The sequence below is a fragment of the Phaseolus vulgaris genome, chromosome 7, assembly GCF_000499845.2.
Source record: "Phaseolus vulgaris cultivar G19833 chromosome 7, P. vulgaris v2.0, whole genome shotgun sequence".
Lineage (NCBI taxonomy): Eukaryota > Viridiplantae > Streptophyta > Magnoliopsida > Fabales > Fabaceae > Phaseolus > Phaseolus vulgaris.
Genome location: NC_023753.2, coordinates 3,323,521 through 3,351,133, shown reverse-complemented (window position 1 = coordinate 3,351,133; position 27,613 = coordinate 3,323,521). Strand labels below are relative to the sequence as shown.

Sequence of the window (27,613 nt, the reverse complement as noted above, 5' to 3'; positions counted from 1 at the left end):
GATGCTTGGAAAATGCAGTAGATAGCAAGGAGGCAAAGTCTTTCTTTTGAGCTGATACGCTTATAGTCTGGAACTGGACTAAGTTACAGGATTCCTTGATAGCTAATTTGGTTTATGTATTGACATCTTGTTGTTTTTAAGAGGTTAATTAAGATTAGCAGATATATATGTAGAATATGTCTATGTTTAGGCATGTTATCTGGAAACCTCATTTCTCTAGCATAAGAAATTTTGTACATGGGTTGGAGTACCCCTAGTACTTCTATTTATTAAATCTTTATTGCTGATTAAAAAAATAAAAAATAAAAAAATGTAATTTTAAAATTATTTCATCTTAATAAAAAAAACAGTTGCTATAAAATTGTGAACGTATCAACCATCTTCTAAAATATTTATCATAAGATCTTATCTATTAGGTTTGTCTTCCCTATTTATGGAAACCAGCAAGATCTATGTTTTCTGACCACAAGTTACTGTGCCAAATGGCACACAAACTCTGAACCCCTAAACTCCAAAACAAAATATCATGTGGTTCCAAATGGCATCTAAATTTCTCAAATAACTCAAATTCAAGTTATTACATTTGACCAACACTTATAAACACCCCAAACCATAATATCAATATTTTACACATTGATTTTGTAAGGTACAGACTAAAATTAAATTGTATTAGTAGATATTAATTAAATAATTGCTATATATATTTATGCATGATTTTATTATATATATTATTTTAATTTTTTATATGAAAAATTAAAATTTCCATAAAAATAAAAAAATATAATTTTTTAAACAAATAAAATTTTACCTAAAAATTAAAAAAAAAATCATTAAATAACTAAATTTAGAAACTAAATTAAATATTATAAATTAAAAATTATTATTATTTAAAGTAGTTTTTATTATTAATAACTTAATTTTAAAGTTAGTATCTAACTTTTTTTTTTATAACACTGTTTGTGTTTGAATCAGGATTGCAGCGTTGATGGAGGCGAAAGTGATATATTGACATAATTTTCTCTATCAACTTTTAGGTAGTAATCCAACATATTATATAAATTATTTAGTATTTTAAAATATAACTTAAATATAATATATATATATATATATATAAATGAATAGACTTTAGAAAATACTTTTAAAAAAAATGTTTTCTCTTTTCTTAAAAAATGTTCAATAGAAAAACAAATAAAGCATACATTTTTTTTTATAGTTATTTTAAAAACCGGTGATCACTACAATCACAAATCTTGCAACTTATGGTGATAATTTTTTCTAACATATAAATTTTAGAAAAGAAAATAATATAATATTTTTATATTTGAACATAAACAAAAAATAAAATAATTTTGTTTTGTGAGCAAACATAGCCTTGATTTTTGTTAGATTTATAACTAATCATTTAATTTTTATACTTGCATTTATTACATTTTAGTTTTTATATTTTAGTCTTCATATTTTTACATTCTGGTACTTTTGAGGTATAACGATTAAAATAAAGAGTCCACCAAAGTATAAAAAAACAGTTGATTAATCATAAATCATTAATTAATGCAGAGGAAACTTCCTCCTCCTACTTTTATTATTGAAACACTATTTACATTCCAAAAGGAAAGAAGAAAGAAAGTATTGTATAGATTATGTCGCCTCTCCATGCTCCTTCTTATTGGATTACGTCAAACGATACAAACACTAAAAACAACGTCAATGGCGTGGAACGACCACTTTTCCCTTGGCTTTTTGCTATATAAATCATCCAACACTATGGTTTTGCAATAACCAACCCACACTGATTCTCCAAGAGAAACCAAAAGTGTCTCTAAAACCAACCATGACAATGTATGTTGTCTGCTTCTTATTGTTCCTAGCTGCAATGCAAGGAACAGAAGCAGTGGAATACAGTTTCACCAACAACGCCCTCTCAACCCCTGGTGGCGTGCGTTTCCGTGACGAAATAGGAGAAGAATACACCAAGCAAACACTGGACTCAGCCACCCAATTCATATGGGGGATCTTCCAGCAAAACTCTCCTGCTGATAGAAAAAGCGTGGAGAAGGTGAGTTTATTCGTGGATGACATGGACGGGGTTGCATATACCAGCAACGATGAGATTCATGTGAGTGCAAGATACGTTAATGGCTATAGCGGGGATGTGAGAATAGAGATCACAGGGGTGCTGTACCATGAAATGGTCCATGTTTGGCAGTGGAGTGGTCCTACTGGAGTAATTGAAGGAATTGCAGACTATGTAAGGCTGAAGGCAAACTATGCACCTAGCCACTGGAAAAAACCAGGGGAGGGACAAAAATGGGACCAGGGCTATGATGTTACAGCTCATTTTCTTGATTACTGTGATAGTCTGAAGAGTGGGTTTGTGGCACAACTGAACCAGCAGATGAGAAGTGGTTATAGTGATGAATTATTTGTTCAGCTATTGGGGAAGACAGTGGATCAGCTTTGGCAAGAATACAAGGCTAAGTATGGGAATATACCCTAGAACAATGGTTAAGAACTTGGTCATTCAAAAATAAGCGACTATGTCGCAACCTCTTTGTCGGTTTTTATTACTTGTCGTGAGTTATGTTTCATCTGTTGTGAGTTATGTTGTTGTGACTGATTCTGATTGGTCAAATGTTTAAAATGATTATGCAGATCACAGACAAGTTAAAGAGAAGATACGTTTAGAAGATATAAATAATTACGAGCTATTCTATATTTTTATTGATGATTTTTATTAGCAGAGGCATGTAGAAAATATATAAGATAATACAAAGCCATAATGCACCAGATTGATTTTCTTATATGGAAAGACGTAGCTGGACCAATTTATCTATGCTCGAGTTTCTTTTTTTGAAGATGCAAAATTCTTAATGAAAGGTTTAACGAATATATATTTTGTTACTTCAATTTTTTTTCATCCTTAATCTTAATTACTTAGATATTATAATCTAAAAAAAATGTTAAATCCTCCTAATAATTGTTTATTTATTTTCATAAATATTTTGGACTTCAAATCTTTGAAGATAGTATCACTAAGATCAATTACCGTATCCAATATTTTTTTTTTAAACTCGAAACTCAGTACCCCGTTATAGTTTTGTGCTTTAAAAGACGGATTCACTACAAGAAAATCATGAAATATAAATTAATTTTTAGTAACAAAAAATAATTAGTTGCTATAGTGACTAAATTAAAGAACATTTTAGAGATTAAAAAAAAATTGGTTTCTAAATTAGTTTCTATCATTGTTAAATGGTTTCTAAATTGGTATCTAATTAGCAACCAAGATTTTTGCTACCAAATTAGATACTAATTTAGAAACCATTTGACAATAATAGAAACTAATTTAATTTTTTTTTTTTTTAGTTTTTAAAATGTTCTGTAATTTAGTTATTATAACAACTAATTTTTGTTAGTTTTTAAAATTGATTTTTATTTCATATTTTTCTTTATAGTAGATTAAACAAGAAAAATATATATAAACTTTCATTGTTCTAGTTACATTTTAAACTATTTATGGAAGATGTTTTCTGTCTTTGACACTTCTCACTAGATTGGACTATAGATCATACGACAATTACTTGGAATATTCAAAATGTGGTTAAGGAAACAAACATGCATTTAAAAAGAAGTCAATGGCGTGAACGACCAGTAGCTTCTCTATACTTTTCACTCAAACCAACCACCAAGACCATGCATGTCCTTTGCTTCTTAAAACTTATATTTATTGATAAAAAAATGTACAATTCTTAATTAAAATTATAACTTGTAATCGTTTTTTAGCTTATTTTTTAATTGATGATATATACTTTTAATTTATTCCGTAGTTTATAACTAAATTTTCTTTTAACATATATCTCACCTGTTGAAAACAAAGCATTTCCTTTACAAGATTATATGTTGAGCTTTTTTTTCAGCAATGTTTATAATAAATAAAAGAATGAAATAAATTGGCATTTTTTATCTATATATAAAGTCAATTTATACACGCCAACTTTTGTTTAGAATGAGAAGTGAATAAGAGACGAAAGGAAGAGAAAAAAAAATAAAAAAATAGTTTTATTTTGTGAGTCATCAATTGTTTTACTCACATAAAAATAAGGTTTTGCGTGAAGGAATGGGAAGGGATCCTATATTGTAGAATTTTGCAATGCAAGTTTTCTCTTTTGCATTATAATACTTTTCAATACTGCAAAGACCAAGACCACTAAGAGAAGACTTCCTATTCACAGTCTACACACGTCAACCACGCGTTTCATATCTACAAACACCATTGCTATATTTTCTATTTTTCTTTTTTATCATTATTATTAATCTAAATGTTGGAGATCTCGACTAGAGATAAAAATATTTTATTGTGGGTGCAAATATCACCTCATGAGCCAGTTTTATGGGGTTGAGTTAGGCTTAAAGTTCACTTTGTAATATGGTATCAAAGTCATTTAAAGTCTATTCTAGCGAGTGTTTGTTGGGCTTATTGTGCCACCCGCTATCGAACCGTTATCGGATCACCCATAATATGTTGTCCCACGCACGAGCTGTTACTCTCGGCATGAGGTGGTGTGTTGGAGATTCCACATCGACTAGAGATGAGAATATTTCATTGTATATAAATGCGTGCAAACCTCATTTCATTAACTGGTTTTATGGAATTGAATTAGGCTTAAAGTTCAATTTGTAATACTAACTGAGTTTTTTTTAATGTAAATTTATTTATAGAATCGTAATTAATATAAACATAACTTTTAAATCTCATGATGTAACATGTTTTATTAGTAGTTAATCTCATATTTAATAATTTATTGCTTCAAATTTTTAACATGTTTTCGATAATATTTACCAGATCGCTTCAGCCATGTAAATTTAAGATCAAGTCAATATTTTATACTTATATAATTTTGGTGGTACAAATGATTTCGACCTTATATAATATATAAAAGATGGTCAAGTTAACTCAAACTAACTTATTTTCACTCTTTAATTCATAAAGTCATTGTAATAATTCATTTAACCTCTCTACAATTTATCCCTGATCACCAAAATGAATTATTTTAAGGATTATTTTTTCTTTAAATTTAGAAACTGAAAAAAAATACTTTCAAATTTTGGAGAGAGAAAATATTTGACACAATATGTAGATAAAAAAAAATAAGTAATCATTACTAAATTAATTACACTTAACATGCAAGCTTCATTAGCTACATTAATAATACCTCTAATGATAATAACAAGAGATTAAAACAACATTTTTTGAAATCAAAGAGAGAGAAAACACTTTTAAATTTAGAAGAAGCAAAAAAATCCGAATTAAAAAGAATTAAAAACATAGTTAAACTCGAAATTTATTATAAAAATTCTGGCTAATTAGATTAATGATAACCAAATAATAATATATTTTTAGGTGCTTACTTAATATAAGATAATGGATCTTTCATTTTATGTTTTTAAGCATAACATAATCGTGCTTTAATTTTAAATTTATTTTTCGATTTGATAAATTTATATTTATATATATACACACAGGTGGATTTGATAAATTTGTTTTAATTGTGAATAGTTGTGGAATTCAAACCAAATGGGCCAATCCGATCAAAAGGATGAATAAATTGGATTGATTTATGTTCACCATAAATAAATATATATATATATATATAAGTTTTGTGGTTTATTTTTATTTATAAATTTGTATTGTTAATAAAAAAAATTATATATGAATTATACTGTTACGATGAAATTTTAAATTTATGAAATTATACTTTTTTTTATAAAGCAAGTTGCTTCGTGGTCAATTTAGTAGGTTGAGTTGAGTTTTTCAATTTATTAATTTGCCAATTAGCTTAGTGATACTGACCTCTTGATATTTTTTAATTTTATATCATGATGTAAAATATTAAATTGATTCAGTAAAATAAAAATAAAAAGAATATAATTTAAAGGATTATAATTAGTGTTATATTATTTGACTGATATAAATATGAACAAAAAATATAAATAACGTTTGAAGTTGATGCAAGTAAATTTTGTTGTATAACTTGTAAAATTAGTATGAAGATATGAATAAATATTGCAAAATAAAAATAGAGTGTGAGAAGAAAAATTCTAGCTTTTTTCGGTGTTTGTTGGAGGAGATTTTGGAAGTGTAGTGGAGATTGGTCCGCTGGAATTCGCTTTTGTTGCTCCAGTTGTGAAGTTGGTCTTGCGGAATCTTTTCGGCCGAAGAAAATGTCAAATTGGTTGTGAAGATGCAACGACAAATTGTCTGGTTCCTCTCTCTGTATAAAGAGAGGTTTCATCCACTTCACTCACACATCTTCACTTTCTCTTCATCTTTCGCATCTCACGCTCACACTTTCTCTTACATTTTCATCTTACTCTTTTTAGAGTAACTTGTTAATTCTCATCCTTGAAAATTCTCGAGAATTTCCTGTTCTAAGAACTTGCGTAATATGTCACAAATAAGTCTTTATGGACTCACTCAAAAAAAATTAATTTCGTTTGTGTTTTAAAATCTTATTTATTATATAACTAAGGTGTTTAACCATTGAAAAATACCATGTATCTGTACATATAATTAAATAAAAATGTTTAAGGATGTTATATATTAAATAACATGAGATATGTGTGATATTTTGTAAATAATAAATTTGTTAAATAATAAGTGTAAATAATGAATATATATAAATGTTGTGATGTATATATGAATAAATTTAAGAAAATCATTGAAATATCTAATTTCTAAAAATACAATAAAGTTTTCTTCTAATTGTAATATAGCTTTATGAACTTTCCCATTAATTTTTTTTTTATAGATTTCAGTTTATTTTGAATTTTACCTATTTATCGTGCAATCTTAATTTATTTATTTTTAAAAATAAAATAGTTATTTTATTTTTATTTTCACTCATGAAATAAAATAAATGTTATTGAATTAGTAATTAACACAGTTAAATAAAATTTTGATAGAATGAAATATTTATTATCTTTATTCTTAAAATTTAATTTGGGTTTTATTTATTTAATTTTAATAGTGTCTTAGCTGGAACCTGAGCATAGGCTGAAATTGATGCAAACACCAAATGTGAAGAAACAATGATTCTTCCTTACTTAAATATATTACAAACATTTCTCTAATAACAATGTCTTCGAAGACCTAAACCTTTTCGTTCATATCAAGACACGCAAATCCTGAAAAAGGTTAACAAAGTAATGTTTATATTTAATTTAAATGTTGTAAAAACCATTTAAACTTATATACACGAGTTTTAATTTCAGAGTTAGTATCATACTGTTGTCCTTGAAAATTAAGAGGAAAATGACAAAAGGATATAAACATCAATTTTTTTTATTTAAATCGTATACAGTATCAATTTCAATCTTATAAAAATGTACAACTGGAGCAAAATCGAAAATTAAGTTAAGGGTATGGACATCTCATTCTTTCCTTTATTTTATATTTTCAAAAATGATTTATATAAGCAGTGAAAATGATTTTTTATTATTTTGTAATTTACTGTTTTCTCTTATTCTATATAAACCTGAAATAAAAAATATCAGACAAAACCTCTCCTTAAAAATTTATATAATTTTTCGTACATAATGTTTTTGGAAACACGTATATAGTGGTACACAACCAAAAAAAAAAACGTTGGAAAACACGATCCATTAAGGAAGTATTATTGAGGTAGCAAAAGCTGGTATTGGGTTGTGTATTAGTATTCCCGAATTGCTGAAATAATTTCAGCAATGCCTTCAAATTTTCTTCTTTCTTTGAGAAGCATCTTAGCTAAATCAAGAGCTCGCCGTTCACAAGTTGCCCTTTTAGCAGCATCAGCAATGGATTCGAAATCCTCAACATGCGCCACACCAACAATTCTCCTGTCAATCAAATCAATATCATGCAATGCCCTTGTTAGCCATAAGCTCACTTTTTACCTAAGTGATGGATGCAGCTTCGACTCAAATGAACTCTTAACCAAAGGACCTTATCAGTAATACAACAACCTTATTCATTTGGTGGGGTCACTAAAACCATAAAACTGTAACCACAATGCTATATTTTTTGGAAATTCCACGTCAATTAGAGATAAGAACATTTTATAGAATATAAGTGAGTGCAAACCTCACCTTATAAACCGATTTTATAAGGATGAATTAGATTTAAAGTTTACTTCACAACATGATATCAGAGAGTCATTTAGAGTCTATCCTAAAGTGAGAAGGATGTGTTGTACTAGAGATAAAGACTAAGTGGGTGTAAACCTTTTATAAGGGTAAATTAGGTTTAAAGTTCACATCTTAATAATACTATATCAATAACCATTTCAAATGCTGAAGTTATTAATTATGTGACCAATAATGGCTGTACACAATAGCTAACATAAACAAGAAATCCAGATACATATATCATTCTCTAGTAAAAATATTATCTGCAGTCTCACATTATCTTTTATGGAAAGAGCAAAAAAATTAGAGAAAAAGTCTCACCTTATCATTTTAGCAGCACCAAATCCAAGACTATCGTGAAACAAATTTGTCATGTATTTCTTCTGTACAAGGAGTTGAACCTCGGGATTGTTATAGATTGCTGGAAGATACGCTTCACCAGCACCATTCCTGTGCTCATCCCAAAGTGAAGTGAATTTGTGCTGGAAAAGGTTCCAAGTGTCTTCGATTGTCTTAAGAATCCACTCCTTATAGGCCTGCACAACATAGAATTTTACGTAAGGAATAACAATCAATGGTCTTCGGCAACTATTTAGAATTACAGTTTAAATGCCAAAGCTCATTATTTTATGCACCCTGCATCGTGATGCAGTAACTCGATGGAATATAAAAGGCCAGCCAAATGAGATGAAGATACAACAGTTGATAAACAAAACAATGCTACTTCAGCTAACAATGAGTGTTTGAATTATAATTAGCACAAATTTCAAAGCATATTCAAGTCAAGGCATGGGCATGGTGTCATGGATTGAATGTCCATTTCCTGCTTTTGAATGGAAATCCAAACACACCAATAGAAGTACAAGGTTGGAGGATAAGAAATTTCAACAAAGTCCAAACAACAGGAGAAAGAAAAGAAACATAGAAAGGAACCCCTAAAAAGTACTCAGTTTAAGATCATGTGCTGAACACAAAAATGAAACAATTCTATCCCAAAACCAAGTCTTCACTTGTTACTAGTGTTGGACTAAAACAAGTACCTGGTATATTTCTGATTGATTACTTACTAAAACTACACAGGAATCCTACTCTTAGGATAACAAGGCGCCAGTCATTGGCAACTCACAGACAAAACAAAAGAACAGTACAGGAAATTCAGAACTACAAATAAGCAGAGACAGCAAAATCAGAAATATCTGGTACAAACGCTTGATATATCTAAAAATACGTAGGACTCTAAAGAAAACCAGCCTCTGCCATGAAACAAAACTACAGAGTGAAATAAAAAATACAGCACTAGAAAAGAAAGAGTCTAAGTTTTACGTAGATTATGGACAATAACAAGAAATATGTGACTAAATAACAACTATAGCATACAAAGAAGAGCACAAGTAAGGATCACAGAAGACATGACCTACTTTTCGATCATTTGTTTGATCAGCGTGCCCGTCTTGAGCAAAGAAAGCCAAAATCAAGTTTCCCAAGAATGCTCCAACATCAAAACCCATTGGTCCATAAAATGAAAATTCTGGATCAATAACTTGAGTTGATTCACGAGTAACCATCACAGAACCAGTGTGTAGATCACCATGTAATAGTGCCTGGGCCCTCTCAATGAACCTATAGGAACATAAATTCTTATTCTTATAACAAAAATATAACAACAAAACTATTGTCTATAATGGGTACGAAAAGTGTGTCACAATACACAGATTTCAGCTCAGCAACTTCAAGCTTCAGCAGGTTGTCTTCCCGAACAGCCTCTGCATCACGATCAAGATAGGGCGCAGTCCAACGATTATATTCAGAAATTTTGTAAGGGTCAGAGAAAACGACCTGCTCAGTAAGCCTGCATAGCTCCACATTCCCACAAAATTCGGCAACTGCACGAAGCAAATATGAATTCAATTAAAGGTAACATCCGTAGATAATCATGTGTAAGACCTTCCTTATAGTCACAAAAAGAGGATATCATTTGGAGCAAATTTAGATAAATTTCACAATGATACACTGATAGTACAAGAAAATGAAATGAAGGTTGAGCTATTTACATGGTCGCTATTGTCTTTGTTTAAAGTTTTAGTTCCCAAATTAGAAAACAGTATAGGTTAGATCCATTTCGAGTATAAAAGTTAGCTTCTGGTCATTTTGGTGGTGTAAAACCATACAAATTTTCTGACACATAACTTATAAGTTTTCACAAAAACTGTATAAATAAAAATAGTATTTTTCTCATACACGGACTAAACCTTAAAATGGAAACAGTTATCGAGACCATGCAATTGATTACATCAAATGAATTAAGAGAGGCAGTTAGATAAATTTGTAAACCCTAACATTTTTAGAAGTTCCCTTGTCTAGCTTCTCAATAAATCCACAAGGGTAAGGTTATACCGTCTCGTTTGTGGTCAGTGGTGGAACGGAAAAGCAGAGACGTGAAGAAGAGGGTCTTTGCCATGAAATCAGCCATATGCTCAGCTAAAAGAGGGTATTCAGTTCCTGCAATCAACCCTTTTCTAAGGATTATATGCGGGGGTTCTAAGTAACGCATGGCGATCAAAGACATGGTACGATCAAAGTGATACACTTCAGGGACATGCTCAGGGCACAAACGACCCTCTTCTTTCAGTGTCAGCGACTCAAAATAAGCCCTCTCCTTCGTCATAGGCCACGACTCCCCAATGCAACGAACGTACGGCAGAGCCTACAACAATTCCAAAACCCCAGAGACAAAAGTTTGAGCTTTGAAGCAGCGAGACGAAAAGAAACGAAATTGGCTATTGCCCATGATTTTTTGGAGCATAAGACCCTTTGGGTTTTGGATCGTGAAAGTGCCTGTTACCTGTTTGATGACAAAAGAACCTGCAGAGTTGGAAACAATGTAGACGAAGTTAAGGTTACCATCTCCAACTTCTTTAACTGATAAGTCATCAAAATTGTTGGCGAGTTTGGAGGAGAGAGCAGGAACGGACTTTATGTATTCGATGAGGGACTTCTCGTTGAGCGGTCGGAACTCGGAGAAAGCCATGGTGGCCGGCGATGGTGGGAAGGAGGGAGTGGAGCAATGGTACTCTCTCAACTCCCAAATGGATGGAATCTTTGAAGTGCGTCTTACTATTCTTTGTTTGGAGGAAGCACGCTAGAAACTGAAACTGAGATTTTTTTCACACCAATTTCATTTGATTCTCCTGAGACTATATCCACTGTCATCTTTTTTTGAGAAATTTAACTATCATATATTTTAATCAAAAAATGTGTTGTAATCATTTTTACTCTTCAAATACTTATTCAAAACATTGATTGAATGTCATTAAAAGAATATAATTTACAATAAATTATAAATTATTTAACTTTTAGTAATTATTCGAATACATTTTTTTTCTTCTTTGGAATTGGACGAGTGAAATAAAGAAAAAGGTAAGGAGTGATTGAAAGACTTTTGTTATAGAAAAGGAAAATGGCATGCAATGAACCTGGACAGAGTTTTAATATTTTTTTTTTGTCAAAGACATGACTTTCATTTTAAGTGTTTAAGATGTTGTGATAGGATGTATAAAGTTAAGAAAATCATATGAAATATCTAATTTCTAAAAGTACAATGAAATTTTCTTCTAATTGTAATCTAGTCTATTCTTTCAATAAAATTTCAATTTGTGAGCTTTATGAACTTTTCCATTAAATTTTTTTTATAGATTTCAGTTTATTTTGAATTTTACTTGTTTATTGTGCAATCCTAATTTTATTTTTTTAAAATAAAATAGTTATTTTATTTTTTATTTTCACTCATAAGATAAAATAATGTTATTGAATTAGTACAGTTAAATAAAAATTTGATATAATAAAATATTTACATTCTTTATTTTTAAATTTAGTTTAGATTTTATTTTAGTTTAAATTTAATTGTGTCATAGTTGGAACTTTGGCATAGAATTTTTCCTTGCTTATATAAAAGCTTTTATATTATGCATCAATATATAAAACATCTCAGTTAGGATAACACTTCAAGTAAAAAGTAAAACAATCATCTATCATTGAAAAAAATATTATTAAAAAAATATATACTAAAAATATGGGAGGACGATACTAGACCAAAACTCATATGTTAACAAAAATTATACATAGGTATAGTATGCTTATACATAATGAATTCTAAGAACTTAATAGATTAAAATCTATTATACCAATAAAATGATTCTCTATGAATAAATTCTAAATTAGTCAACTTATCAGCATACACATCCAACATTAGTCCTAACAGTAAACAAACACAAACCTATACAGAATCACATTTAAGTCTGACATTATTAAGCCTCATCTTTTGAGCTTCCTCATAGCATGTATAACTCCATAAAACTCAATAAACTCCTTCATACGGAAAATACTTTCACACGTAACAAGACTAGAATACCCCTAACAGCCCCATCCGTGTTAATTTTAACCGAGTCTGATGAAGGAAATTCTCATCTAACCAAAAGAGGACGAAAAACTTTACCACTACGAATATTAATACTAAAAAAACTTAATCACATTAAAATACAAGATATCATTATTCATTTAAACTTTTGAGAAATTCCCCTTAGACAAAACATTTCTCTAATAAAAATGTATTTGAAGACCTAAACCTTTTCGTTCATATACTTTCATTAGATCCTAGAAAAGGTTAAAATATACTTTCATTTTGATAAAGTAATGTTTATATTTAATTTAAATGTTGTAAAAAATATTTAAACTTATACACACAAGTTTTAATTTCAGTGTTAGCATCGTACTGTTATCTTTGAAAATTATGAGGGAAATTGCAAAAGGATATAATTGTAACAAATGTAAACATCAAATTTTTTATTATTTATATCATATACAATATAAATTTCAATCTTATAAAAATGTATAATTAGAACAAATGATTTTTAATGAGTCATTTAGTATGTGAAATGATGGTTAGTTTCTTTAAAATTGTTATTTTTTTTAGATATTATTTTGATTGTAGACTGATACACACTATAACTATTCCCAATAAACTGATAAAATAAAACTTCAAATTAGTTCTATTCCACATACAAAAAATTTATTTCAATCATTCAAATTGAATCAATTACACATGATTTATTTCAATCATCTTCATATTAAAAACACTCAAATAGTCTAATGTTTGGATTAAAGACAAAATTCATTTTCATATTATAATAAAAAAACATATTTAACCAAAATTTAAGGGTATGAACATCTCATTCATTCCTTTGTTTTATATTTTCAAAAATGATTTATATAAGCAGTGAAAATGATTTTTTATTATTTTGTTTTAATTTACTGTTTTCTCTTATTCTAAATAAACCTGAAATAGAAAATAAAATAAAAAAAATCTCAGACAAAACCTCTCCTAAAATATCTATATAATTTTTCATACATAATGTTTATGGAAACACATATATAGTGGTACACAACAACAAAAAAGTTGGAAAACACGATCCGTTTAGGAAGTATTACTGATGTAGCAAAAGCTGGTATTGGGTTGTGTACTAGTATTGCCGAATTGCTGAAATAATTTCAGCAATGCCATCAAATTTTCTTCTTTCTTTGAGAAGCATCTTAGCTAAATTAAGAGCTCGTCGTTCACAAGTTGCCCTTTTAGCAGCATCAGCAATGGATTCGAAATCCTCAACATGCGCCACACCAACAATTCTCCTGTCAATCAAATCAATATCATGCAATGCAATTGATAGCCAGAAGCTCACTTTTTACCTAAATGATGGATGCAGCTTCGACTCAAGTCAACTCTTAACCAAAGGACCTTATCAGTAATACAACAACAAAGGAACCACAATACTATACTATACTTGTTGGAGATTTCACATCGACTAAAGATAAAAACATTTCATAGTATATAAAAGAGTGTAAACTCATCTTATAAGGTTTAGTTAGACTAAAGTTCACTTCTTAATATGGTATCATACTCATTTAGGGTCTATCGTACCGAGAGTTTGTTAGGTTTATTAGACTACCCGCTATCAGACTATTCATAAATATATAATCTCTTGCACGAGTTGACAATCTCAGCATGAGGAGGATGTGTCGGAGATCCTATATCGACTAGAGATAAGAACATTTCATAGTACGTGATGCAAAGTTCACCTTAAAAACCATTTTTATAAAATTGAATTAGACTTAAAGTTTACTTTAAATAATACTATATCAATGACCATTTCAAATGCCAAAACTATTAATTATATGACCAATAATGACTATATACAATAGCTAAGAAATCCATATCCATATATCATTCTCTAGTAAAAATATTATCTGCAATCTCACATTATCTTTTGTGGAAAGAGGAAAAAAATTAGAGAAAAAGTCTCACCTTATCATTTTAGCAGCACCAAATCCAAGACTATCGTGAAACAAATTTGTCATGTATTTCTTCTGTACAAGGAGTTGAACCTCAGGATTGTTATAGATTGCTGGAAGATACGCTTCACCAGTACCATTCCTGTGCTCGTCCCAAAGTGAAGTAAATTTGTGCTGGAAAAGGTTCCAAGTGTCTTCGATTGTCTTAAGAATCCACTCCTTATAGGCCTGCACAACATAGAATTTTACATAAGGCATAACAATCATTTTCCGCTACAATCATATAGGATTACAGTTTACATGCCAATGCTCATTATCTTATGCCCCCTGCATCACGATGCAGGGTGTCATGGATTGCATGTCCATTTCCTGCTTTTGAATGGAAATCCAAACACACCAATAGAAGTACAAGGTTGCAGGATAAGAAATTTTAACAAAGTCCAAAAAATAGGAGAAAGAAAAGAAACATAGAAAGGAACCCCTAAAAAGTACTCAGTGTATGATCATGTGCTGAACACAAAAATGAAACAATTCTATTCCAAAACCAAGTCTTCACTTGTTACTAGTGTTGGACTAAAACAAGTAAATGGTATATTTCTGATTGATTACTCATTAAAAGTACACAGGAATCCTACTCTTAGGATAACAAGGCGCCAGCATTGGCAACTCACAGACAAAACAAAAGAACAATACAGAAAATTCAGAACTACAAATAAGCGCAGACAGCAAAAATCAGAAATATCTGGTACAAACACCTTGATATGTAGGACTCTAAAGAAAGCCAGCCTCTGCCATGAAACAAAACTACCAGAGTGAAATAAAAAACACGACACTAAAAAAGAAAGAGTCTAAGTTTTACTTCGATTATAGACAATAACAAGAAATACGTGACTAAATAACAACTATAGCATACAAAGAAGGGGACAAGTAAGGATCACAGATGACATGACCTACTTTTCGATCATTTGTTTGATCAGCGTGCCCGTCTTGAGAAAAGAAGGCCAAAATCAAGTTTCCCAAGAATGCTCCAACATCATAACCCATTGGTCCATAAAATGAAAATTCTGGATCAATAACTTGAGTTGATTCACGAGTAACCATCACAGAAGAAGTGTGTAAATCAGCATGTAATAGTGCCTGGGCCCTCTCAATGAACCTTTAGGAACATAAATTCTTATTCTTATAACAAAAATATAACAACAAACTACTGTATATAATAGGTACGAAAAGCGTGTCACAATACATAGATTTCAGCTCAGCAACTTCAAGCTTAAGCAGGTTGTCTTCCCGAACCGCCTCGGCATCACGATCAAGATAGGGCGCAGTCCAACGATTATGTTCAGAAATTTTGTAAGGGTCAGAGAAAACGACCTGCTCAGTAAGCCTGCATAGCTCCACATTCCCACAATATTCGGCAACTGCACGAAGCAAATATGAATTCAATTAAAGGCAACATCCGTAGATAATCATGTGTAAGACCTTCCTTATAGTCACAAAAAAAGGATATCATTCGGAGCAAATTTAGATAAATTTCACAATGATACACTGATAGTACAAGAAAATGAAATGAAGGTTGAGCTATTTACTTGGTCCCTATTGTCTTTGTTTAAAGTTTTAGTTCCTAAATTAGAAAACAGCATAGGTTAGATCTCCCTATTCGAGTATAAAAGTTAGCTTTGGTCATTTTGGTGGTGTAAAACCTACAAATTTTCTGACACATATAAGCTTTCACAAAAACTGTATAAATAAAAATAATATTTTTCTCAGACAGGGACTAAACCTTAAAATGGAAACAGTTATGGAGACCATGCAATAGATTACATAAAATGAATTAAGAGAGGCAGTTAGATAAATTTGTAAACCCTAACATTTTTAGAAGTTCCCTTGTCTAGCTTCTCAATAAATCGACAAGGGTAAGGTTATACCGTCTCGTTTGTGCTTAGTGGTGGAACGGAAAAGCAGAGACGTGAAGAAGAGTGTCTTTGCCATGAAATCAGCCATATGCTCAGCTAAAAGAGGGTATTCAGTTCCTGCAATCAACCCTTTTCTAAGGATTATATGCGGGGGCTCTAAGTAACGCATGACGATCAAAGACATGGTACGATCAAAGTGATACACTTCAGGGACATGCTCAGGGCACAAACGACCCTCTTCTTTCAGTGTCAGCGACTCAAAATAAGCCCTCTCCTTCGTCATAGGCCACGATTCCCCAATTAAACGAACGTACGGCAGAGCCTACAACAATTCCAAAACCCCAAAGACAAAAGTTTGAACTTTGAAACAGCGAGACGAAAAGAAACGATATTGGCTATTGCCCATGATTTTTTGGAACATAACACCTTTTGGGTTTTTGATCGTGAAAGTGTCTGTTACCTGTTTGATGACAAAAGAACCTGCAGAGTTGGAAACAATGAAGACGAAGTTAAGGTTGCCATCTCCAACTTCTTTAACTGATAAGTCATCAAAATTGTTGGCGAGTTTGGAGGAGAGAGCAGGAACGGACTTTATGTATTCGATGAGAAACTTCTCGTCGAGCGGTCGGAACTCCGAGAAAGTCATGGTGGTCGGCGATGGTTGCAAGAAGGGAGTGGAGCAATGGTACTCTCTCAACTCCCAAATGGTGGAATATTTGAAGAGCGTCTTACTATTCTTTGTTTGGAGGGTAACACGCTAGAAACCGATATTTTTTTCATATCAATTTCATTTTATTCTCCTAAGACGATATCCACTCATTTTTATTTTTTTTGAGAAATTTAACTATCATATTTTTTTAATAAAAAAAACAACTTAGTAGTCTTTTTTACTTTAAGAATCTTAGAATACTGTCATTAAAAGAATATAATTTTGCAATAAATTATAAATTAATTAACTTTTAGTAATTATCCAAATGCATTTTTTCTTCTTCTTTGGAATTGGGAGAGTGAAATAAAGAGAAAGGTAAAAGTCATTGAAAAAGACTTTTGTTATAGAAAAGAAAAATGGCATGCAATGAACTTGGTCACAGTTTTAATATTTTTTTTTTGGTCAAAGATAGGATTTTGATATAGTTAAGGGTATTAAAGCAGTGGACCTCGTTAATTTTCATATTCCGAATCTAATTGTATATAAGCAGTGGACCCCCTCATTTATACACATCATTGTTATTTTTTTATTGTTTTATTTTCATTTTTATTTTTATAGCTGTTAAAAATATAAGTTAAACTCCTAAATTTGCACAACTTACCAAGTTGAAAATGATTTCCCATAAATAAGATATGCATAAGAAAGAATGTGAACTAAACCGTTATAAAATAGACATTTCATTGAACCTTTATCTAGGCCTAATTGTCTATAAATAAATACATTCTTTTAGGAAGAAGATCCTTCACATTTTTCATTCACTCACTTACAAAATCACTTGTATTCTTATTGATTTGAACGTCGAATAATCTTACAGATGCCTCACCACTCAATAGAACAACTCAGAGAGCTTACAGTACTCATCCGGACACCTCGAAAGAAGAACAATTCATCCTCATAAGAACAAATTTTAAATTAAAATAAATTAAATTATAACTTGTGTGAAAAAGAGTGTGATTCTCTCAAAACGTACAGAGTAAAGAATAGTTTTTCTAAGAAGTCAAATATACATTTCCAAAACTGATTGTTGATCGTCGAAATATTGATAAAAACTGAAAATTCATATGTAAAAGATTATTTGATATTCAAATCATTAAAATTAGAAAAATATTAAATAATATTATTTCATCGAATGTCAGAATATTGAAAAATATGATTTTGATGAAAGTGAATAAATTTAGTATCGAAGTGAGAAGAACTCGTAACATTGAAAAACATTGTTTTGACGAAAGTGGATAAAGTTAGAGTAGTTTAATTAGCTTCAACTTAATCAAATAATAATAAAATGCAGTTCAGATCATTAAAAAAATTATACAGATCAGTTTTGTCGAATTCCTTCTTTAATTGAGTTCTTACGTTTTGTTTACTTTTTTACATCTGAGGAAAATTTCAAGCCATGTACGTCAACGTAAAGATATAAAGTTTTTAAGAGATTAGGAAACTTAGTATCTCTTAAGTTATATCATACCCTCCCAACTGCATAAAAAAACAGATAAACCATTACTATACGAGTCTATGCACTCTTCCTATTTCAGTATTTCTTCCCTTCTAAGAAACGGAAAAAAATTTCTCGTGCAGCATCAACTCGAGCAAATTTGGAGAAAACATGGTGCACATATATTGGCTTATAAAAGATTGGACATGATTACACATGAGTTTTGGTGTTTAGCATGTGACATGTACCCAAACCCATGATTCAACCATAAACGAGATAAATATGCTACATAAATTAATGTTTTAAATCCCACACTGGATTGAAAGAGAATGTCCAATCATGCACTAATAATATTGGCTAATCATTAGCATATATTTATTTACACTTAATAATTTTAATCATAAATTATTAAACTATAATAATAAATAAATTTATTATTTTAATTAATATTCATATAATTGGATTTATTTTGATTTTAACTATTATTTTTATTTAATTTTGTGTTTTTAGAGTGAAGGAAACGTCTACCTTTGTAAATGAGTTAAATTTGTAAAAGTTCAAGTTGCTTATTGAATCAAAACAGAAAACAAATTATGAGGAAAAAAGAGAGAAAATAAAATCTGCAATATCTCAGAAACAAAATCGGAAGCAAATTTTCTACAAAATACAAGAATTCTGAAAACTTGGAAATCGTTAACAAATATAAAACCACAATATTTTTCCAAGATCCTTTGAGCAGAAAAACCTATAAAAAGATACAAGCCTAAAAAAGAAAGAGGGGCGCTTCATAGGATTTTCTTAATTTTTTTCTATATGCATGAAACAAAGTGAGTATTGATTAAACCAGTCAACTCTGATTTTGCTTGTGAGTTTCAGTTGAATTAGATTGACACATGTTCAATTGGCTTTAACTCGGTTGAATGATTGAGAGAGATTAATCTTTAGAAAACCGGTAAAGAATTCAATGGTGAAAAAATTTCACAATCAACTACTTTTTATTTGTTATATTATTGCCAACTTTCTCTCCAACGGACAGGTTTACGCTGAAATCATATTTAAATGCTAAACGATAATGCCTTGTGCAAGACTGATGTTAGAAGCATGTGTTGGAACATGAGTACAAACTTAAGATGACAGAAAAAAAGTAGAAAACTTAAGGAAACGTATGTAGAGATAGAGGAATCAGCAAAAAGAGAAGGAAAATAACAAAAAGTGAAAGAAGGTGCGGAACAAGTTACCACGAGAAGATGGAAAAAACCTTGTAGAAGAGAAGAAGAAAAAAAGAGTAAGTGCCTGTTTGGATCAGGGGTGGCACTGTAGCGCAGACGGATTTAAGAGTGCCACCCCCGTTTGGTTCCGTGAGAGAGTGAAGGTGAGGGTGAGATTGAGTGGAAACATGGGTGATTTTCGGATCCTTCCAAATATGAAGAGAAAGTAGAGTGGTTAGAGAGGAAAGCCACGTCAGATTAGTGAAATACTATTGTGCCCTTATTTTTTTCATCTTCCACAGTGTAAACTGCCATTACCATCGCACCCCATACTTCTTCTTCCTCTGCGGCTTCTCTTCTTAGTGTCTCTTCTCTTGCACTGTGCTTCAGATTTAGGTTTTCATATTAACTTGGGCTTCATTTTTTTCCACTACGGGTTTCAACTTTTAAAAAAACATTACTTTGTTTCTTTCTGCACCCCTTTATATTCTTATATCATCCTTATAATTTAAAAATTAATTTTATATTATATATTTTGACAACTATTTTTTAAAATATATTAATTTTGTTAATAATAATAATGAAAATTATTATTAATAATAATTTTGTATATATATATAACATAATTTAAAGAATTATAAATAATATTAAAACTATCTAAATAAATTAACTTAAATAACAAAATTAATTTAAATTAATAAAATAGAAAATGATAAAATTATACTTATATTTAAAATTATATTTAATTATTTCTTTAAATTTTACATTTATTTTATTTTATTTATAAATAAAACTTTAAATTATTTTAATTAACTAAAATATGCACAAAATTAATAATTATTTATTCTTATTTTATATACAAGAAACATAAATAATATTAAAATTATCTAAATAAATTAACTTAATTAAAAAAATTAATTTAAAATTAATAAAATGGAAAATAATAAAAATATATTTAAATATAAAAAATTATTAATTAATTTCTTTGAATTTTAAATTATTTATTTATTTATAATTAAAACTTGAATTTCTTTTAATTAAATATAATGTGTAAAAAATTAATTATCATTTATTTCTTCTTCTTTTTATATAGAAGGGTAAATTTGTAATCTTACAATTTACACAATTAAAAATAATTCAAAATATTCTTACAACCATCACATCACTCACATATTTCAATAAACTTTCTTCACACATCCACTCTAACATACCTCAATCCAAACATCCTCAACTTTCTTCACAAATCTTCACACTTCCACTCCCCCACACCTTCAACTTTCCACTCTCCCACACCCTCTAATCCAAACAAAGCCTAAAGGAAAAAATAAGTGGTGTTCCAAACAACACGTGATAAAATCAAGCAACCAAACATTGGCGCAAAAATTACATTAGCTAATATTTTAACATAAACATTGTTTGGTTATGCATTAAAAAGATAAGTGGAGTGTTTAAACTGACGTAATTCAAATTAGTTTAGTTAAGACTTGCGTTTCAACATTCATAAAATCGTGTTAAACAGATATTTGAATATAGTGTATTTGTTTACGCATTAAAAACACAGCTATTGGAGTTTTTTTGACGTTCAATCAATGAAATATGCAGAAGGCATAAGAACTGCAGTATTCCCTGGAAGTCTAAGCGGTGTATCGAATCATGGGAGCAATTACAAATATTCCAACGCAAATCCAAACATCCAGAAAGACTTCTATCTGAATTTGGTGCGATCTATCAAGTTAAGTTTAATCGTTGAAAAGTCACGTTTATGTATGCACAAGGCAAGAACAGGCTTTCACTCCTGCACTGACATTTTTCACAACTAGGCTTTCATCGCACGAATTTTAAAATATTTTTAGCAGGTGGGTTCTTTGCAAATAAAAGGGCGTAAATGAAGAAGTAATAACTCACTAAACCAGACGATGAAATGCACGGCAAAATTATTCCTTCTCTCCCCTTCAAATTAAGGCTACTACTAGTTTGATGATTATACATCAAAACCGGGCACATTCAGTATCCACGCCCAATCCAAATTACTAAACAAAAAGGAAAAAATAATAGAGGAAGCAGATAATCTTACAACTTGAGGAAAACGAGCTCTTCAACAGCGGGGATATCTCCAATCCTCTTCAAAGATTCCTTGGTAGGTTGTTCGTCCACTCCAATTGCCATAACAGCATGCTTTCGTGGAGCAATCCTTCCTACACTCATGAAGCTGACATTCACATTCTCGTCACCCAAAACGCTCCCAACCTTTCCGATCATGCCTGGTTGATCCACCTGCCTACACAGTATAATGCTACCTTCCAAACTCACGTCGACATCAAAAGACCCAAGCTTTGTCAGATGGGGAAGACCATCTTTCACCCGACCCTCAACCGTAATCTCCCCCGAATCTGATATGGCACTTGCAAATCGGGATTCCACATTAGCAATCTGAACCTGAATGAATTCCAGTGGATTCTCGGGTGAGCCATCAAGAAGAATTTTCTCCTCGGTTATCCTGATACCTCTTTGCTTAGCACTGAAATCAGCATTAACCAAGTTTACAAAAATACTAGATATGGGCTCAATCAGACCCTTGGTTATCATGGCACGAAGAAGACGAGTGTCCAGATCATCAGGAGCCCTCGCGGTGGCATAAGTAATCTTCACTGCTTTCACACCACTTCCTCCTGCTACAAGCTGGACAGCCAACCTACCCAGTTTCTCAGCAAGATCAACGAATGGTTTCAATTCTGATAATACCTGCACACAAAAAAGAAAGAAAGAAACAGATGTCAGACTAGGCCATTCCTTGCATAAAGCAAGTTTATTTCATGACTGACATTATATCCCTCATGGTGTACTTTCCCTGTATTCCCATTTCCCAATCACTCTAATCAGATTAATCAAATCAAACTTTGACATTACTTTAAGCATTTAGTTTAAACCATAGGAGCAAATAACAGCTAAAGTTAGCAATAATTAAAGGAAATAGGTACCATTGTCGAAATCAATATCTGAAACTAGTTGTACACACTTCAATAAATGAATTTACAACGACTTTCTCATGGCAAGGGAGAGTAGCAATGGAAATATCATCAAATAATGTATAAAGAATAGGAAGAGTATTAACATTTTTCCTGATACCTACCTCAGAGGGAACCATTGGTGCATTGACTGCAGTAGCAGCGAGCTCCCCTCTCAGGGCCCCAACCACAGCTTCTGCTATTTCAATAGCCACACCTTCCTGGTAATCATTTTCAAGAGCTTTATAAATAGCGACAATGGAATTAAAGGAAATGTTTGTCATCATATCCAGATGTAACATACCTGAGCTTCCGCAGTACTGGCACCAAGATGAGGTGTTGCGGTAACGTGCTCATGCAGAATCAATTTGCTGTCTTTCGGTGGTGGCTCCTCAGTGAAAACATCAAGAGCCGCCTGAAACAAAGATATGGCACAATCATTATCTCTTTAGTAAGCAGGGTTCCAATTATATACTTTTCTATTTCATTAAAGTGGTCTATTAGGGATTCAAAACGGAAATTGCAGAAACCTGAGCCACAATCCCAGAATCTAGTGCCCTAACAAGAGCATCCTCATCAATGACCCCTCCACGAGCAACATTGACTATCCGAACTCCTGACTTCATCTTTGCAAAAGTCTCATCGTTGAGAATCTTTGATGTAGCAGCTGTGAGAGGCATATGTAGAGAGATGAAATCCGCAGAGGTAATGGCCTCATCAAAGCTCACTAGCTCCACACCAATGGCCCTAGCACGGTCCGCAGGAGCATATGGGTCATGGGCAATGACAGTCATACCAAGCCCCTTGGCTCGGCGAGCAACTTCAGAACCAACCTTCCCAAATCCCAGCACCGCAAGTGTCTTCCCAACCAAGGAAACTCCAACATACTTATTCCTCTGCCATTTCCCTAGATTGCACAGGATAACATGTTACAAAAGCAGCCAATAACAAAATCCACAACACGAATAATAATAAGCATTACAAGAAATACGGTATTCAATGAACAAACCATTACTTCATCACAGAAAAAAATAATCGGTCACAGACAAATGTATTCGTCAGGTAAAGAAATTTCCCCCTTTTTAAGATGAAAAATACTCAATATAAAAGGTTGGTTCCATATATTCTCTTCAAGTAAAACATGTGAAACAATTAAAAATACAATGAAAAATATGAAGTAATACTTAAACTCTATAAAACATTTCATATAAAGCATAGTTGAATAGCAGAATTAAAATCTAAACAATCTCCAACTCGACGAAGCGCCATGCAAAGAAAACTCACCGCCTTTGACGGACGCATCGGCCTGAGCGACGTTCCTGGCCATGGCGGCAAGAAGAGCAATCCCGTGCTCGGCGGCGGCGACGGTGTTGGCGGTGGGCGCATTGACAACGAGGCAGCCATGCTCGGTGGCGGCGGCCAGATCCACATTGTCGATTCCGACGCCAGCTCTGCCGACTACCTTGAGCCTGCCGCCGGATGACTCGAAAACCTCGCGCGAGACCTTGGTGCCGCTGCGCACGATTAGCGCGTCGCAGAGCGAAATCTTGGAGCAGAGCTCCTCTGTGCTGAGATTGTACGAGCAATCGACATTGGCAAAGTCCTTGAGCAGCTTCAGCCCCGCGTCACCGAGCTTCTCCGCGACGAGCACCGTGGGCTTCCCGCCGAGTCCCGCCGAGACAAGCACCACTATCGGACGAGCAGCCCCACGGCGCGGGCGGAGCGAGACGGAGAAGGAGGAGGACAGAGGAAGCCTCGAAGAGAGAGAAAGCGACGGTGATGGGAAGCGAAGGGTTCGGGGTGTGGCGGTGGCCATCAAATTATGAAGAAATTGCGATGAAATGAAAAATGAGAGAGTGAGAAAAGTTTGGTTTATGTGAATGTTTGAGACGGAAGGGTTTTATAACGCGATAGGGTTTATGTTATGTTTGTCAATGTTTCCTTTTTCTCTCTTCCTTCTACTTATTGTTATTATCAATTTGCCTCTTACTTAATTGTTATAATTGTTACTGTCATCTAATTTAATACTCTAATTAATATTAATATCCATAATAATTGAATGTGCATATCCATTGGTTTGGTGTAAAACCTACACGGATAGGTATACCACAAAGACAAAGACATATTTATAATTTGTTTAAAATGTAGAATACGGGTTACAAATATTTATTTTTTATTTTTATTTATATTTATATATAAAGGGATTCCCCTCTTAACTATTCTTCATTTTTTTTCATTTTATCCTTATATTAATATTTAATTTTATTATTGTATTATGATTATTGTGTCATTTTTTATTTTTTTTATAATATCGGTTTTGAATTGAAAGAAAAGTGGAAGACTAGTTTTGAATTGAAAGAGAAGTGGAATGGTGGTTTTGAATGGAAAGAGATGTGGAGGAACAGTTATAAATTGAGAGAGAGATGGAGCAACGTTTATTTTCAAAATCAGTTACATTTTATTTATATTTTTTTCTTATTTTTATTATTTTGTAACTATTTTTTTATATATAATTTTTTTAAAATAACAGTTAAATATAAAGAAAATTCTCCTAAATAACCGTTTTAGGTTATTTTGTAGACAGTTTTGAATTTAATTTTCTATTTGTTACTTTTCTTTCTGAATCAGAACGATTCTACATTTTATTAATATTTTACTTTATTTATATTTTTTTTTTTTATTATTATTTTGTAACTATTTTTTTTATATATAATTTTTTTTAAATAACAGTTAAATATAAAGATAATTCTTCTAAATAACCGTTTTTTTTTATTTTGTAGACAGTTTTGAATTTAATTTTCTATTTGTTACTTTTCTTTTTGAATCAGAACGATTTTTCATTTTATTTACCAAATAATTTGAATAAGCAAAACTGTTAATTTATTTATGAAACAATTTGAATAAAATATATTATTATTTTTTCACTTGAATAGTTACTTATAATTTCATATTTGTTATTATGGTTCATACTATGTTTTTATTTTTTGATAACAATTAACTATAAATTTATACTAACAATATAAGTGTGTAAATAATGATATCATTTATTCAATTTTAATATTAAAAATAATTATATATAAATTATAAAAATAAAAAAATGCGGATTTTTTAAAAATAATCATAATAAAAATTTATACAATAAATTTAAATTTTTTAAAAATTAATATATTTTTAAAAAAAATTATGTTAAAATTATATTACAATTGTTAGAAATCCATCAAATATTTTCATTACACATTTTTTTTATGTTTTTTATATTTAGTTTCTAACAAAGTGAAGAGAAAAAATAAAAGACAATTATTTACGCTTTTATCCGACTTCTTTTTATCTTCTGAAAATTTTAAAAGCTGTGAGAAACATATACTGAATTAATAAGTGATTTTAAAAAAACTGTTCTATGATAATAAAACTTGAGCAAACAAAACCTAAAACTATAAAAAGAACATTGTCTCGTCAACAAAATTAACTAACCGATAACAAAAACTAATTAATCGGAAAACGAGCAAATATCACGGTAAAAAATCATTAATAAAAATTAATTTTAAAAGATAAAAAATAAAAAATTAATATGTTAAGTAAATTAAATATTATTTTAAGTATTAAAAAAATTATTTATATTTAAACTAGTTTATATTATTAATGAATCATTTTTAAATTACTATCTAATTACTTTAAATATTATTTATAAATTATTTATTAATAATATAAATTACTTTAAATATTAATAAAAAGAAATTAATAATTTAATTAATATAATAATTAATTATACTTAGTTTCTAAAATTAGTTCAGGTAACTATTAATTCATAAGCTAACTCCCAATAAGGTACTTATTAAATCATTAATTACTTTTCAGTGTTTTACCGTGTTTGAAGGTATATTTTTCAATAAAGTTCGCTTATTTATTTATTTAGCTCATACACTATAAAAAAAAATCATTGTTAATCCTTTTACTTTTCTTAATTTCAACTTTTTTCTATTTTTTATATTCTTATATACTTTTTATTACTAATAACATGCACTATAATTAAAAAATATAGTAGAAACAAACAAACAAAAATATTCCTTTTAAAAACTATACTAGTTATTTCTTTTTAAAATATATAAAAAAATAATACGTGATAAGAAGAAATATATTATAAAATATGGTTTACGTAATATAATTTTGATTATTACCAATAAAAATAATATAACCCTAATAATAATAATATAGTCAGTATTAGGAATGTCAGAAAATAATGTATTCACCAATTTCAAGTCTTTGCTTATTAGCATAATAACAAATACCAATTTCACTAATAATTTTTGTTATTATATAAGTCTTTACCAATTTCAACAACTGCTTAGTTTTTTAGTATTTGGTAGGGTTTGACCTTAATTCAAAAGAGAAGCATATTACACTTTAAATCCAAATATTAATTATCCATACGCATGGGTACTTTATTTTCATAGATAAAGTATAAATATTTTTTTTAAAATAGAAATAAAATAATTAAAATACTCCCATAATAATAAATATAACCTAATCACATTATAACAACATTAAATATACACTTTTTTACAAATGATTTTACTATAGTAACCATGTTACTTCACTCGAAAAACTAATTAATATGAAATAAATTATAAATTAGAATATTAATTAATATAAAATATTTTTAATACTTTATTTTGGGACGATCATAAATTGTTAAAACTCTTATTCAAACGCCTCATGGTTGAATATTATTAGAGCACTTCTAAAGAAAAATTGTAATTATCTATTACAGAAATTCGTAGATAGTATAGAATTTCTAAAGTTCATAATAACAGTAAGTTATGAATTTTAAATCGTAAATAATT

The 27,613-nt window shown here is 30.4% G+C and overlaps 4 protein-coding genes across 4 annotated transcripts; 1 reads left to right on the top strand and 3 right to left on the bottom strand.

Annotated features, from left to right (window-relative positions):
* The first annotated feature begins 1,633 nt into the window (after window positions 1-1,633).
* LOC137828650 (uncharacterized) lies at window positions 1,634-2,715 on the top strand. Its single transcript, XM_068635307.1, has one exon. It carries the CDS (start codon window positions 1,832-1,834, stop codon window positions 2,495-2,497), a length of 666 nt encoding a protein of 221 aa, XP_068491408.1. The 5' UTR covers window positions 1,634-1,831; the 3' UTR covers window positions 2,498-2,715.
* A 4,835-nt stretch (window positions 2,716-7,550) lies between these two features.
* LOC137827619 (methylthioribose kinase-like) lies at window positions 7,551-11,609 on the bottom strand. The gene is made up of 6 exons (XM_068633827.1): window positions 11,006-11,609; window positions 10,558-10,867; window positions 9,872-10,046; window positions 9,582-9,783; window positions 8,485-8,699; window positions 7,551-7,875 (listed from the first exon to the last, which is right to left on the bottom strand). Exons 1-6 carry the CDS (start codon window positions 11,189-11,191, stop codon window positions 7,710-7,712), a joined length of 1,254 nt encoding a protein of 417 aa, XP_068489928.1. The 5' UTR covers window positions 11,192-11,609; the 3' UTR covers window positions 7,551-7,709.
* Window positions 11,610-13,524: 1,915 nt separating this feature from the next.
* Window positions 13,525-17,189, bottom strand: LOC137827618 (methylthioribose kinase-like). Its single transcript, XM_068633826.1, has 6 exons — window positions 16,879-17,189; window positions 16,431-16,740; window positions 15,749-15,923; window positions 15,460-15,661; window positions 14,519-14,733; window positions 13,525-13,845 (listed from the first exon to the last, which is right to left on the bottom strand). The coding sequence occupies exons 1-6, from the start codon at window positions 17,062-17,064 to the stop codon at window positions 13,680-13,682; spliced, it is 1,254 nt and encodes a 417-aa protein (XP_068489927.1). The 5' UTR covers window positions 17,065-17,189; the 3' UTR covers window positions 13,525-13,679.
* Window positions 17,190-21,689: 4,500 nt separating this feature from the next.
* LOC137828042 (D-3-phosphoglycerate dehydrogenase 3, chloroplastic-like) lies at window positions 21,690-24,764 on the bottom strand. The gene is made up of 5 exons (XM_068634446.1): window positions 24,057-24,764; window positions 23,303-23,679; window positions 23,077-23,187; window positions 22,898-22,993; window positions 21,690-22,509 (listed from the first exon to the last, which is right to left on the bottom strand). Exons 1-5 carry the CDS (start codon window positions 24,586-24,588, stop codon window positions 21,838-21,840), a joined length of 1,788 nt encoding a protein of 595 aa, XP_068490547.1. The 5' UTR covers window positions 24,589-24,764; the 3' UTR covers window positions 21,690-21,837.
* Window positions 24,765-27,613: the final 2,849 nt, after the last annotated feature.

Excerpts from the sequence above, each read along its gene's own strand:
- LOC137828650 (XM_068635307.1), top strand. The coding sequence starts at position 1,832 with ATGACAATGTATGTTGTCTGCTTCTTATTGTTCCTAGCTGCAATGCAA.
- LOC137827619 (XM_068633827.1), bottom strand. The coding sequence starts at position 11,191 with ATGGCTTTCTCCGAGTTCCGACCGCTCAACGAGAAGTCCCTCATCGAA. Across the intron at positions 10,868-11,005 it reads GTTCTTTTGTCATCAAACAG|GCTCTGCCGTACGTTCGTTG; the intron begins GTAACAGGCACT and ends GAATTGTTGTAG. Across the intron at positions 9,784-9,871 it reads GTTGCTGAGCTGAAATCTGT|GTTCATTGAGAGGGCCCAGG; the intron begins GTATTGTGACAC and ends ATGTTCCTATAG.
- LOC137828042 (XM_068634446.1), bottom strand. The coding sequence starts at position 24,588 with ATGGCCACCGCCACACCCCGAACCCTTCGCTTCCCATCACCGTCGCTT. Across the intron at positions 23,188-23,302 it reads ATTCTGGGATTGTGGCTCAG|GCGGCTCTTGATGTTTTCAC; the intron begins GTTTCTGCAATT and ends TCTTTGTTTCAG. Across the intron at positions 22,510-22,897 it reads CACCAATGGTTCCCTCTGAG|GTATTATCAGAATTGAAACC; the intron begins GTAGGTATCAGG and ends TTTTGTGTGCAG.
- LOC137827618 (XM_068633826.1), bottom strand. The coding sequence starts at position 17,064 with ATGACTTTCTCGGAGTTCCGACCGCTCGACGAGAAGTTTCTCATCGAA. Across the intron at positions 16,741-16,878 it reads GTTCTTTTGTCATCAAACAG|GCTCTGCCGTACGTTCGTTT; the intron begins GTAACAGACACT and ends GAATTGTTGTAG. Across the intron at positions 15,924-16,430 it reads CACTAAGCACAAACGAGACG|TTGCCGAATATTGTGGGAAT; the intron begins GTATAACCTTAC and ends TGCTTCGTGCAG.